Below are 15,527 nucleotides of genomic sequence, written 5' to 3' on the forward strand. Positions count from 1 at the left end.
CAGGATCTCCGGCCCGTACAAATGCCGCATCCCTTTTATATCGGTGAACATCTAACATGATACGGATATAACCCTTTAATATGGCATATCACGCAAGAAACAGCATTTAAAATTTACAATTGTTCTCTAAAAACGAATAGGCGAGGTTTTATGTGAGCCAAATGTCCCGATCAAATAAATTATGTATTTATTACTTACTTTTATTTATTTTGTCGAGTAAATAAAATTGATGCTTTTGTACACACACACCGACAGATGGTGTCACTGGAGACCAAAGAATCCGTTTTGCTCATTTTATGCTGCCAGACTCCTCCCCGATAAGGTTCAGTATAGCGAACTGCTTTGTCAGAAAACAGGGAAGTGTTCCCTTGCAGAGAGGGCTTCGTCTGTAAGTCCCTCATGTTCATATTCAAAAATTAGATTTTTCCCCCCCCATTTTGTAACAGCAATGGGACGCGAAGGGCCAAAATGCCCAATCTGGATACCGATAACAGTTTTTCTTTATTTGCTTGGTGCGTGTGCAGCACAGCTCTCATTCTCCGTTTCGGAGGAGGTCGACAAAGGAACGGTGGTGGGAAACCTCGCTAAGGATTTACAAATCAGTGTATACGACCTGGAAAAACGCGATTTACGCATTGTCTCTGGGAATTCGAAGAAATATTTTGACGTGGATTTAAAAACTGGTGCTCTGTATGTCTGCGAGAGGATCGATCGTGAAGAGCTCTGTCCAAATACAGCAATATGTTCCCTGAATGTAGAAGCCTTATTGAGCAACCCCATGAATCTGCATCGCATAGATGTAAAGATTACTGATGTCAACGATAATTCACCATCTTTCCGAGAAAATGGGATTACTTTAAATATTCCAGAATCTTCCTCTGCAGGAGAGCGGTATTTACTCCCGATGGCAAACGATGCCGACACGGGGAGTAACTCCGTAAAAGGATACAAGCTAAGTGCAAATGAATATTTCTCACTGGACGTACAGAGCAGTGAACAGCACAGTGAGTCTGCCGAGTTAATTCTCCAGAAATCTTTAGACAGAGAGAAAAAATCCACTATTCATCTTATTTTAACTGCTGTGGACGGAGGAAAACCTGTCAGGTCAGGGACATTAAATATAGTTGTGCATGTTATGGATGTAAATGACAATCCTCCCGTGTTTACTCAACCTCTGTATAAAGCCCATGTTATTGAAAACGCTCTTGTTGACACCTCCATTCTGAGTGTAAGTGCTACAGATTTGGACGAGGGAATAAATAGTGAAATAACATATTCATTTATTGAAAGAGGAAATTTTAATCCCGAAGATTTGTTCTCAATAAACCCGGACACAGGGGAAATAACTGTGGTAGGAAAGGTTGACTATGAAGAAAATCCAGCATATGACATTCGAATACAAGCAAGAGATAAAGGTACACCTTCAAGAAGTGTGCATGGCAAACTGTTAGTGGAAGTAATTGATGTAAATGATAATATACCTGAAATTGTTGTTACATCTCTGATGAGCCCAGTAAAAGAAGATGCTGAGCTAGGCACAGTTGTTGCTCTGGTTACTGTGACTGACAAAGATGGGGGCAAAAATGGTCAAACTGATGCAAAACTTCTTGGGCTGGTACCTTTTAAACTCAAGCTTAACTACAAAAATTATTATTCTTTAACAGTTGATGGACCTCTTGACAGAGAGAGTGTTTCTCAATATAATGTTACCATCATAGCCACTGATGAAGGCTATCCATCTCTTTCAAGTACCAGTATTCTTCCTGTTCACATTTCTGATGTGAATGACAATGCCCCACTTTTCTCAGAGCCTGTAATTAATCTACACATGAAAGAGAACAGTGCAGGTGGAGCTACTGTTTCCATTATAACTGCAATAGATAGTGATGTAGGAGGAAATGCAAAAGTAACATATTCCCTATTAAACAGCTATTCAAAAAGTATTCCGTTAACTTCAATGATAAACATCAATTCAGAGACTGGAGACATTGTAAGTTTACAATCTTTAGACTATGAAGAATTAAAGATGTTACAGTTTAAAGTTCAGGCTACAGACTCTGGTGTTCCTCCGCTCAGCAGCAATGTAACTGTCAACCTTTTTATTCTTGATGAAAATGACAATAATCCAACAATTCTGACGCCATATTCTGAACATGGCTCTGTCATCTCTGAGAGCATCCCATATTCTGCTGAAGCAGGATATTTTGTAGCAAAGATCAGGGCTGTGGACGCAGATTCTGGATACAATGCTCTTCTTTCTTATCATCTGACTGAGCCTAAAGGAAACAACCTGTTCAGGATCGGAACCAGCACCGGAGAAATCAGGACTAAACGGAGAATGAGCGACAATGACTTGAAATCTCATCCTTTGGTGGTTCTGGTTTCTGATAATGGAGAACCGTCTCTATCGGCTACTGTGTCTATCGATGTCATGGTGGTTGAAAGCACTCCTGACATCCAGACTCCGTTCAGACATGTGCCTGTAAAAGAGGACAACTTCTCTGATTTGAATCTGTATCTACTGATCGCCATTGTGTCGGTGACAGTGATCTTTCTGCTGAGTCTCATCAGTTTAATAGCTGTCAGATGCCACAGGACAGATGGAGGTTTCAATAGATACAGCACCCCGATGATCACCACCAACCCTGATGGGAGCTGGTCTTACTCTAAAGCTACTCAGCAGTATGATGTGTGTTTCAGCTCAGACACACTGAAGAGTGACGTAGTGGTTTTCCCAGCGCCGTTTCCACCTGTAGATGCGGAACTGATCAGTATTAATGAAGGAGATACTTATACCAGAACTCAGACACTACCTAACAAAGAGAAGGTAAGAATGGAATCACAAAAAAATTAATATGCAGAAATTTACATATTCTCACTTAACATACCATAGACACCAGTTATCGGATGGTTACGACATCATTTTTTTTCTTCATTTTATAATACTTGCTTGTTGTTTGTAGTCTAACGCAAGTTATCCAAGATATCTATCCAAGATATCTAAGATTAGCCTTAACTAAAGTGGGTAGGTTTGATTTTTTCTTAATACTATCTATTTGTACCTCAATAGTCTGCATATTAAACACCTTAGTGAGGTTTTATAATTTGTTTTGTAGGATTTTTTTATTCTATTTTTTTTTGCTGAATCATCTGTAAGTAAGTAACTTAAGGCTTTCAATTATTTTAAACCATGGCAATCACACCATTTTCTCCTTACTTAATTTAGAGTCAAATAATTATACTGATTTACCTCTAATGAAATACCTTTTCTATCTGTTCGCCTCCGACTTTTATTACCACTAGATGTCACTAATAGCTCACATAGCTTAAAACTTTATTCTCTCGCTTTGTGCCATGCTCCTCCTTTTTCAGTGTTTGTAATTCTTTATCATAGCTGTATACAGCATTCTCATTGTAAGGGGCTGTCGGGGACCTGTATGCAACACAATTCAAGAATGTTTCCGCCGGAATAATTTCTGTCAGCTAAAGCGTTCAGAAGGCTCTGGACAAAATGCAGCAAGCGAAGACTCTCCCGAGATGGATTTATTGTTTGCTCACCGTGTTTCACGTATGGAGTATGGCAGCGGGGCAGCTTGCATTTTCTGTTACTGAAGAAACAAGCCCGGGTACCACTGTGGGAAATTTGGCGAAGGATCTACATTTAGATGTGCAAGAACTGGAAACCCGAGGTTTTCACATTTCAGGACCTAATCAGAAATATTTCGAGGTGAATACAAAAACTGGAAAATTACTGGTGAAAGACAGACTAGACCGAGAGGAGCTTTGCTCTCGAAATGTAAAGTGCTCTTTGGAAGTGGAAGCCATTGTAAACTCTCCGCTAAATCTGTATCGATTTGAGGTTAAAATACTGGATATAAACGACAACACCCCTTCTTTTCGGATTCCGGAGGTTAATTTTAACATATCCGAGTCAGCTTTTCCCGGTGAAAGATTTGCTCTACCAAAAGCATTTGATGCTGATGTCGGAGGTTATTCGGTTAAGAGCTATAAATTGAGCCCAAATGAACATTTCACGCTGGATGTACAGAATGCTGAAGAGCCGACTATGTCCGCCGAAATGACACTGCATAAACCTTTAGACCGCGAGAAACAACCCGTTATAAAAATGAAGCTAACGGCATCAGATGGAGGAAAACCCCCTAAATCAGGCACGTTGCTCATCACCGTTAACGTGCAAGACGTGAATGATAATATTCCGGTGTTTGAGAAGCCCCTGTACAAAGCCACGGTGCTTGAAAACACGCCACCAGGTTCAGCCGTCATTTCTGTGCATGCTCGTGATTTAGACGAAGGTCTTAATGGAGAAATACAATATTCATTTATTAACCAAGACGATGATAACACTGTCGATAAATTTGCCATTAATCCCTCAACGGGAGAGATAACGGTGAATGGTCAACTGGACCACGAAAAAAACAATGCAGTTGAAATCCGAGTCCAAGCGAAAGACAAAGGTTTCAACCCTAGAGCATCTCATTGTAAAGTCCTCGTTGAAATCACAGATGTGAATGACAATCCACCAGAAATATCAGTGACATCATTAGTAAACGTGGTGAGGGAAGATGCTCCCCTGGAGACAATGGTTGGTCTCATAACGGTGAGAGATTACGATGCAGGTAAAAATGGCCTTGTTCAGGTTAAAATAGTTGATTCTGTACCATTCACAATTAAAAACACATATAAGAATCATTTCTCTTTAGTTGTAGCTGGAGCCCTAGATAGGGAACTGGCTTCTGAATATAATGTAACAATAACAGCCACTGACGAAGGGATTCCAGCTCTCGCCAGTAAAAACGTCATTACAGTCCACGTTTCTGATGTCAATGACAACGCTCCTCGTTTTACTGAACCTGTGATAAATATTTTCGTCAGAGAGAACGGTCCGATAGGTGATGTAATATGTAAGCTGAATGTAGATGATCCTGACACAGACGAAAATGCAAAAATAACATTTGCCGTTATCAATAATCATAAAAATAATATATTGTCAGCAATTAACATCAATTCAGAGACTGGAGAAATAGTCAGTCTGCAATCTTTTAATTTTGAAGAGTTGAAGACCTTCCAGTTTAAAGTCCAAGCCACAGACTCTGGTGTTCCTCCTCTCAGCAGCAACGTGACTGTAAACGTGTTTATTCTTGATGAAAATGATAATAATCCAACAATTCTTACGCCTTATTCTGAACATGGCTCCGTTATTAGTGAGACCATCCCCTACTCTGTGGAAGCAGGATACTTTGTGGCAAAGATCAGGGCCGTGGATGCAGACTCTGGATACAATGCGCTGCTTTCTTATCATCTGTCTGAGCCCAATGGAAACAACCTGTTCAGGATTGGAACCAGCAATGGGGAAATACGGACTAAGAGGAGAATGAGTGACAATGACCTGAAATCTCACCCTTTGGTGGTTTTGGTTTCTGATAATGGAGATCCTTCTCTGTCAGCTACTATGTCTATTGAAGTGGTCGTGGTTGAAAGCACTCCTGACATTCAGACTCCGTTCAGACATGTGCCTATAAAAGAAGACAACTTTTCTGATTTGAATTTGTATCTTCTGATCGCCATCGTGTCGGTGACAGCGATCTTTCTGCTGAGTCTCATCAGTTTAATAGCTGTCAGATGCCACAGGACAGATGGACGTTTCAATAGATACAGCACCCCGATGATCACCACCAACCCTGATGGGAGCTGGTCTTATTCTAAAGCTACTCAGCAGTATGATGTGTGTTTCAGCTCAGACACACTGAAGAGTGACGTAGTGGTGTTTCCTGGCCCGTTTCCACCTGTAGATGGAGAACTGATCAGTATTAATGGTGGAGACACTTTTAACAGAACTCAGACTTTACCTAATACAGAAAAGGTAAGATCTAACCACTCTACAAGATGTATGAGGTGTTGTACACATGATCAAACTCACTTCCTCTGCTCCTCTTTGCCTGCTTCCTCTCTCCCTGTTTGTGTTTGGTTTAAGTGCTATCCATGGTCCTGAAGTGCTGTCCATGGTCCTGAAATCATAGGCCCCTTTTAGAGCTTCTCTTTCACCACAGTTATTGCATCCCTGTTCCTTTCAACCAGAAGTCTTGGGCTGGCCAAATTGCCAGAAACTTTATTGAGCAAAGTTACATTTTTGTAATATCAATATGTATTAATACATTTTAAAAAAAGAATGGAATTAAAAGCTACTATTAAAAAAAAAGAATATTTTGTGAAGACCTCCTCTGATTATGATAAATCAATGAACGATGAGATGATTTTGAACGATTTATATCACTTTCAAGTTAAAGTAAAAATACACTTTCAGACACTGACCAAAAACCAGAATAATTTTTTTTGTAAATGTGCTGTGTAATTTACTGATGCTATGAGCATTCAATTGTGGCACATCTTAAGTTTTAGTGAACTTAAACCACCTCAGTGTTCTACTTTTACTTGAGCTTTGTGCAGTTTAATTATGACTGTAGAAACTCACATGTTCATTAATATTCATTTATGGGTTTGTGAGCATCTATGCTTTACTTCAGGACTATATATATATATATATATATATATATATATATATATATATATATATATATATATATATATATATATATATGTATATATATATATATATATATATATATATATATGTATATATATATATATATATATATATATATATGTATATATATATATATATATATATATATATATATATATATATATATATATATATATATATATATATATATATATACAGAAACTATGGAGAGTAATTGGTGTTGCACCTTACCTGTGTAAAGTAGGGCTGTGTGATTCATGACGTTTTAGCTAATATATCTAACCACAAGAAATGGAAAAGAAATATTGAATAAAACGATGGCATCAATGACAGCACTCACGATTCACCGGCTGGGAAACTGATTTTTGAAAAAGTTGTAGCACAACAGAGTCTGGAAGGAAGGAAGCTCTGGAATGTATTTAAAAAGTATTGCTAGTGTACCTTTCTTTAGAGGTTTTCACAGTTCACTAAATATGACAATAACCAACAATTTTTGGCTCTGCTTTATGAAGGATGGCCATCATGAAATAATTGTGATGATATCCTTGAAAATGGCTGTGAAACAGTAGCCCCATATTTGACAGTGAGAGAACCTCCTATTCACTCAAAGCCTTGTGATCAAAGACGACAAGTGACAATTACCCGAAATTTTCAGAAATTTGTGATCATCCTACTGTGGGATTACTTTTGTAATATTTATGTGGCTGAAATCTTAACTTAGCAATATTTAGCAGGCTATTGCTCACGCATACTTTATGATAGATACTTGTAAACAACCAATAGGAATTTATCATTGAATGACACATTAATCTAACCACACGGTTAATACTAAAGACCGTCAAACAACAAATCTGGTCAAATTGTGGAAGCTGAGGCCCTGTCTGCAGGATTTGTTCTCCAACACGCGCCAAAAAAGGCGCATAGTCCTAATAGGCTGAAGTAACAAATGCAGGCAAACACATGAACGGTAAACAACTCAGTCATTATTCAGCTTTTCACCGAATAAAACATATTTTATCTTAAATTCATGCTTGCTTGATCCGCTGCCTACTGTGATTCAGAAGGAATCTTCCTTGTCAAGGCTGCATGCTTCAAATATGCCGTTGTAGCCAATTCCATGACTTGCCTGTTGTATAGTGAGGCATTCAGTTAAGTCAGAAGATGACATCTGTTTTTAGACACTTGTAATAATATGTATCCCTCCCGTGTTGTAATGTCATCCATATGTCAACAACTCCAATGCTAAGCTCAAAGTACCTCCTCAGAGTAGAATATTTGCAGCTGTAGTGAAAACCCATTTAGTTCCAGGGATGCTGTCATGATTTAGGAGAGGTTCAGAGAGCTGAATTCCCCTGTTATTCAAGGCCCATAAAGTTGAATGCTGAAGAGGCAAACTTACTTGGGAAAAGAACACAGGCCAATACGTGTGTTAACATTGGCTCAAAAAAAAAAGTTTGGTATCATTGCGAATTACAGATGTTCTTACTGTCAACAGACCGTGGGAATTCAATAAAAACAAACAGAAACGCCTCTTCTTCGCTGGCAAGCTGGCAACAACGGTGCAATAAATACGGCCACCCATCACTCGGAACTGCACTACAAGCTTTATCCAATATTAGTTGATTTTACTATACGTTATGTGGTTGTTGCTAACAGGAGGATTTTTTTTTTGGACTGTGTTATCTCTAACCGTTTAAATATTTGTTGTCTATATTTGGTCAGTACAGGTCTAAAAGCAATTATTACAGTATAATATCAACATGCTGTTTTCTCATTTTGAAAATTACAAGTACACAGAGCTGTCCATCTATAACATCATGCAATGACCTGGTTATTTCCTAGAATCCAAACCGGCATTTACAGTAAAGACTTACTGTCCCTAAGAAGCATTACGGTGCAGCAATTTTGACTGCACATGCACCTAGCTTATAGTGTTCCCTTGAGGCCCATGTTTTAGATTTCCCTTTTCTCTTATACATCCGATTCAAATGAATGTGTTATTAACAGACTTCTACAGAACGTGATGATATGGTGATGATCACCAGATTCAGGCATGTTAGAGCATGGAAACTGGCCTATATCTTTGGTGGACTTTTTTGTTTGGTTGGCTTTAGGTAAGCAGTGCAGTTTGTTCAGATTCACCATATACATCTTTCCCTGCATGTTTATATCCATGTTTCTTTCAGTTATTTTTATTTACTGTTCTGTCTGCTCGGTCCTAGCTTTTCCAGTACAACAGTAAATAAAAAGGGATTTAGAGGCTCCTATTTGAGGAAAATGTAAATCAAGCACAAACATGATGCCTTTGATTCTCTCAGGTTTTTAGCTCTTTGGTATTTGGCATTTAGTAGCACTTTATTCTTCCTTTTGTTTGTCGATTGAATTGTTGATTCTTTACTACATTCTACCAATTAGCAATTGTTTTCTCAGCTACTTGCAATTATGCTACTTGCAATGTTTATTTTATGACATCTTCATATTAAATATAGTATTGGTTAGAGGCTATCTCACTGTTTTCACCCACGGTTTATATATATATATATATATATATATATATATATATATATATATATATATATATATATATATATATACATAATCATTATAATCGTCTTTTTTTAATTTCTCTTAGTATTTTATTCTGTATCACCATGACACTTCATGCCTTATCATCTTGCTTTCCTCTTTCTCCTTTCCCTTGATGCCAGACTCCTTCCCCTCCCCCTACCTTCACTCTCCTGGAGAAGGGGAGCAGCTGAAGCAGCTAACTGGAAATTAGGCTCATCTCTGCAGACATGTATGCTCTCAGCCTGAGAGCTGTAAACACGATTTAATTTATTTTCATTACCGTCCTTCATGTGTTTACAGAACCCTCATCCGTGTCAAGTAAAGTGGGCCTGAGCACAGAAGGTCATTCTGTATACTGTTTGCATTATAACACAATTACTGTACATTTGCGTGGCATTTCATTATTGCTGGTATTTGCTGATATAAAGGTGAAGCTCAGCAGTACAGTGTTGCGTGGATCCATGATGCTTTTAGTCACCGGTGAGCTATGACCTCATTTCAGGGAGTGGTTCAGCATAAACAAACATGGCCTGATCTGTCAAAACTCAGTTATTTGATTGGTTCAGTGTGAGTGAACCAGGGCTCTGTCCTCTCTCTGACACAGATTTTGAATATTACAAGCGACGGATGTGAGCTTTGTGCTTCCTTTAAGTGGGTCAGCGAGTGATTTAAGCATGGCAACACGCTATGTGCGCCATCTGACTGGATCTGTGTTTGTCGCGTCCCTCGGTGTCGGATACAGTGTGTGCAGAGTGCAGGCAACGCAGAAGCTGTGAAGAGCGGGGCTCCTGACAACGCCTGGAGCCGTCTCTTTGCGTATAAGTGGTTCAGTATGTGCCCTCTATGCTGCAGCTCGCTGTGACTGAGGCAGAGCTGGGGGAGGGGCGGGTAATTTTCCGCTCCTTTTTGCAGCAGCAGCAGCAGCAGGCTCCCTGCGCCGTTCCGATCGGGGTATCGGTTCAGATCGGCTCAGCTCAGCCTCCTCGGGCCGCTCTGCGGCTGGGCGGGGCGAGGCGTCCAGTGTCAGTCTTAGCCAAATTGGCTGAGTGGTGGACAGGACTGAGGGGGAGAAGAGGATTTTAAATATGCAGCCATTGGAACATCCTGTATCTCTTTTACAGCTGACCATATTTTTAAGGCCCATAAAGACATTTCCTGTTGTTTTGAGACACATAGATACCAACACTGTTGGTTTTGCATATCTAAAAGAAGGTTATTGAATGACTTTATCTTTCATCAATAGTCTGTAAGCATATGATGACGACATATGGTCAATTGTGTGTATGATATGCACATGTCTGTTTTCTGCATCCCTTGGTGCTGCAAAATGCATTAAATGATTAGCCTATGGTTGTTTGAGTTCACAGCTAAAAGCCTTAGTCAATATAATGCTGTAATGCAGCAGAGGTTTTAACTGCAAGTCATTTTAGTGGATGGGTACAAGAGCTGGATCAAAAGGATGACTCTGGAATTTAAATACACCCCTCAGATCAACAAACTGACCATGCAGTGGTTTCCTGTTTTTATTTATTTCTCTTTATTTGTAGATGACAGGCATATCATGTTGCACTTCCTGTTTTCCTCCTTTCCAAGGGTGTGTCCTTTGTAGGAGTAAGGTTAGCACTGCTGCAGTTACCATGGAGACTATTGTGTGCTGCAATGAAATGATGAACCAGTCTGTTTCCAGGGAGCTGCCAGTATATACACGCCCCTACTCAGACACCCCTCCCAGCATGTTTTATGTGGGGATGGGGGGCGGGGGGGTACAATATGGATGGGAGAAGAGCAGAGAAACAAAGAGATGCAAAGCAAAGATGTGCAGCATCCTCAGCAGAAACCTTTTGTCAGGCAAAGTGAAAAGGAAAAGAGCAAAGCAAACAAGGAAAAAAGTGAGATTAGCATTTGTTTAAAAAAAACAAGACTGAAGACTTTCAGAGGAAAACACAAATACAGCAGCACAGACTGAAGCCTCGAGGATGATATGGAGAGAAAAACTGAGTTGGTGAGGAATAGATGCACACACACACACAAAAAAAAACATTTAATACATGGCCTGCAGTTGAATAGAACATCACAGGCTTACAATTAGTCACAGATAAAAAGAGGAACTTATCACCCGGGCCCTAGTCCTCTATTTCTAGCAGCACAGTTCATCCATGCTCCTTCTTAGTGGCATCAGAATGTTTTTGCAGTCATTAGATTAGCTTTGTCATGCTCACATCCACGGGTTCCATCCTTTTCCATCCGGCAGGGATGCAGAGCTTGCCCATTCTCAGAGGGAAGTATCCAAAGCCTGCCTGCATTTCCTGATAGCTTTGTTCAGAGCCGCAACAAGGATCTGTTTGATTCATGCTCTGAGTGTATCGGGACAACCAAGGAGTTGTTTCACCCTTTCTGGGTTCCATGGGGAGGGATTTGTGCTCCTTTTTTGTTCTCCCATGCCCTTTATTTTTTGAAAGAGAAAGGTACACAAGGGATCAAAGAAAACATAGGCAGAGCATGCCTCCTCCTCCACCGGCATACTGTGTTCACCTGAGTAAAAGGATTGTGCTTACCATGGGGATTTTGTTTTAGGTATTTTAAAATGGGAACGTTCTTCCATGTAAAATAAGGTTTGAGAGGATAACTCTGTTATAGTGTGATTAATCATCCCATTTATTAGTCTCTGATTACTGACACAATTTTGTCTGTATTCTCTCTGCAGATGTTTTAATATTTACAAAAGGTTATTATAATCCCTCATTAATTTTAGTCAACGCTAGCCTTAGCATGAGTGCTTCTTTTCTGTTTCTTAGCCAGGCTTTTTCATGTTCCTTATCTAAACAGAAATTATCTAAATTGTGTGATATATAAGAAATATACATATTTTGATAAAAGGCAGGCATGCCATCTGCTTGTTTTATATCCTCTCTGTAGTTGGCCCTTTTCTCTATATGTTGTCTATTTCAGTCCCTGTGCTGGAAATGAGAAAGCAAATGAATGTCGCAGCTGCCTGATGTCTGTTCATTCCCTCCCTAGTCTCTTTCTCACAGTCACACACACATTCATGGATAGGATTATGCTTTAGTGCTTTAGCTTAATGAGAAAGCCGGAGTGGATGGGCAGTGGGGTGAGGCTCACGTGTCCAACCCACGCACTACCAATATCTTCCAACAGAGGGACCAATTTCACTGTTTCTATTGCCTCTCATCCCTCTTTATTCATGCATGTTCTCCTGCTGATATGGGATTAATTCTGTGATGATGGCACTGACCTTTTTTTTTATGCTTTTTAATTTGTGTTCCTTATTGATATATAACTCCTTCTTTATGGTTACCTAAATACTCTTATCTGTGTTATGTGTTATACGTTATCAGTGTAATCGATAATATGGTCTGATTTCCTTTATTTTATCCACAAAGTTATACTAATGTAAGGGTTTATATTAAAATTTACTTTTTAAATATTGACTTAAAATATTTAGATATACATACATATATATAAATCCCTCTCTTTCCTCCCCTCTCAGAAGTCTGTCAGTCAGGTGTTTATCAAAGCTCTTGGCTGATTGTGGCTGTTCTGTGGCATTTAAAGACGTGAGCAAACTACAGCAAAATATCTTCTGACATTCAGTCCAACAAAATAATCTTGTCCTTAGATAGCATTCATGTTAAGTTATAGGCTACATGGCGTGTCTGCTTGTGCACAGGCCAACAGGCACAAATGCCCTTTATGTTTGCATGATTGATTCACTTTCTGTGTGGTGACTGTGGGAATGATGTAAGAAGTGATGATCACCCTGGCATGAACTATTTCTTTTGGTTTTCCCCCCCTTTATTTTCACTCTGATACACTAAACCAGGGTATCCCATGGAAAGTTCTCTTAGGGGAAGTAATATAAATGGCTTTTAGAGTGGCTGCTTACAGTATTAATGAGGCTGGAGACAATGTTATTAATATGGTGGCCATATTGCATAATTTATTAAATACAGGGTGTTCATATTCTGGCAGATAGAAAGAACACAAGAGAAGTCTTAAAAAATGGAACGTTCTTTTTTATTATATCTATTACATATTTGCATTTGTTTAGTTCTTGGCTTTTTCTCACCCACTTTTACAGTCTCTGAATGCATCAACTCTCATCTCCAGTTAAAACCTCAGTATGCCCTTCATGCCCTCAGATAAAACAGCAGCTGGCTAACAGAGGTGCAGCTGGATGGTGTTCAGGGGATATTGAGGAAACTGACAACAGGAACTGATAATAGAATCTCATTTTTTACTCCAAATGTGTAAGGTACATGAACACAATTTAGTCAACAGGATTTTAAAATAAAAAATAAAAAAATTCTGCAATTGTTGAAGCATGATGAGCATCTGTTTACAAGTTGAATTTTGTTGATAACTTCATCTGATGAACCCTTGAGGGAAAAATTTAATGATGTACAGCTCAGAGGCATACAATTAACGATTAAACAGATGGGCACAGTGATAGCAGGAACAGCCATTAGAGAGCTGTAAGAAAGCCTATGATACATGGGAAAAGAAAAGGGTGGTGAGTGGAGGGGTGGTATGGCAGAGACACGTGGAAAGGTCAGCTGCAATCCAGCTCGGTGTTTATTGTTGACCAGATAGTGCAGCCTGTCTTCATTTTTGTATCAATGCCCAACACAGAGCTTCGATTGCAGTACTGGGAAAATCTGCCAAATGCCACAGAAGTGTGGCAGACGCACTTGTAGATCAATCTAATCCTCTTTAGCTCTGTGGAAAGACACTGCGCGAAGCAACCACTGCTTCTCAGTTGGATGAAAATACACAAAGAGTAACTATGTTAAAATATCAGTTTAAATTTCATTTGAAGGAATATTTGAGTACTTTTAGTAAGTGTTGTTTAGCGCTCACTATCTCTCATCTCTATATTTGGCAAAAAAGCAACCTAAGTAACTTTGGACTCCCATCCCAGTTTTCTCTTGTGACAACCGGGTATCCCTTTACAGCACTGTGTTGCACATGAACAACGCTGGAACTTGTTTACGGAGCCACAAAGACTGAAAGTTATGACAGATCAGAAAAGAAGAGACAGATTGAGGAAGAGATCAAACAAAAGCCTAAGCTTTTAACAGTTCTATTATAGCAATTTAACCTCCACACCTCAAGGGGGGGTCTGCTGTCCCCTCATGTTGCTATAGTTGAACCTTTTCAACATTTTTCAGCAGTACTGAAAGTATAGGCAACGTAGGTTTCAGAATCATTAGGGATCTATTTCAGCTCACAATTTTCCCACATAGTCTCTTCGTCCTTTGAGTGCGAAAACTCACTGTATAACAAGCCATTCTCTAACAGGATTCAAGTGAGTCACTGTCGTCTCGCTGTCTCCCAGGATGCCAAGAGCTGTCATTGCTGTGGGCAGATTGGGCGTGGGTGAGAATGGCACACTACCAGTAAAAGGAAAAGTTTATGTGGGTGGAAGTCTTTGTTTTCACAAGGCCACTTCTTCACAACACGTAACTTCCTAAATAACTGGTAATAAGTTAAATTACTCTTACCCTGTATTTCTTTTGGGACAGTAAATATTAACACACTCAGCTTTCATCAAGACATATCCACATGAATTTGAGAGGAAATAATCTCCACTGCTCAGGTTAAACTAATCAATGTCAAAAGTGTCTGACTGTTTATGTTCCATTTATTAATGACGAGGCTTGCATCCTGAAAACAGTTTAGGTTAGAATTTGATCTCATAGTGCAGTGTCCATGAATTGGAAACTCCAGGGTAGTGATTTACCTGTAAATGTCATCAACTGCTCCATGCCACTAATTTTCTTATGAAGGATGTCATAATGTGCTTCTTGTCTTCAAATTGAAACATAAACAGAAAGTTCTATGGTGATTTTGTTGCTCCATGTGTGTTGTTGTATTTTAGTGTTCAGTACTATAAGTTATTAAGAGGCCAACACTGATAGCTGAGGAGAATAATGTATATTTGCAACTGGTCATGGACTTATACTTAATATGATTGCTTTATATAGATGGTGTTACATCCATAGGCTATTGTCTGTAAATGCAGTCCGGCATAGTATTTTGTCAGATGTGAAAGGAGGTCACATCTGGAGCATCTTGTTTGTGACCTGCTGTCGTCACAGCCATCCGCGTCGTGACGTCACTGGCTTGCGGTTTATAGATAATGATCACGGGGCACAAAAAAAGCTAAGCACAACTATAACAGTGGCATATACTGTATAAATCATTTACAATAAAATAAAAAATATTTTTAAATACATGATTTTATAAAATGATTTATTAAAAAATATAAAATATAAAAAGGGAATAAAATCCCTATCAGTACGTTTCTTTCAACCACCCACAAGGTGAAACCGGCAGGTTAATGCCACCGTCGTCTGATGGAATGGTTATAAAGAAG

At 39.2% G+C, this 15,527-nt stretch overlaps 1 protein-coding gene across 43 annotated transcripts in view; it reads left to right on the forward strand.

Moving 5' to 3' along the window:
* Positions 1-15,527, forward strand: part of LOC133446991 (protocadherin alpha-C2-like) — a 204,805-nt gene that overhangs the window by 169,156 nt on the left and 20,122 nt on the right. The window contains exon 1 of one of the 43 annotated variants that reach the window (XM_061725297.1): positions 613-2,827. The exons of 40 other annotated variants lie outside the window; for them this stretch is intronic. In XM_061725297.1, the coding sequence (XP_061581281.1) occupies positions 779-2,827 (2,049 nt within the window). In that variant the 5' untranslated portion in view covers positions 613-778. Of the gene's footprint in view, positions 1-612; positions 2,828-3,736; positions 5,882-11,096; positions 11,133-15,527 lie in introns of those variants that run through there. 2 more of the 43 variants (XM_061725305.1, XM_061725316.1) reach the window with 2 other exon arrangements.

Source organism: Cololabis saira, chromosome 7 (assembly GCF_033807715.1).
Source record: "Cololabis saira isolate AMF1-May2022 chromosome 7, fColSai1.1, whole genome shotgun sequence".
Classification (NCBI taxonomy): domain Eukaryota; kingdom Metazoa; phylum Chordata; class Actinopteri; order Beloniformes; family Belonidae; genus Cololabis; species Cololabis saira.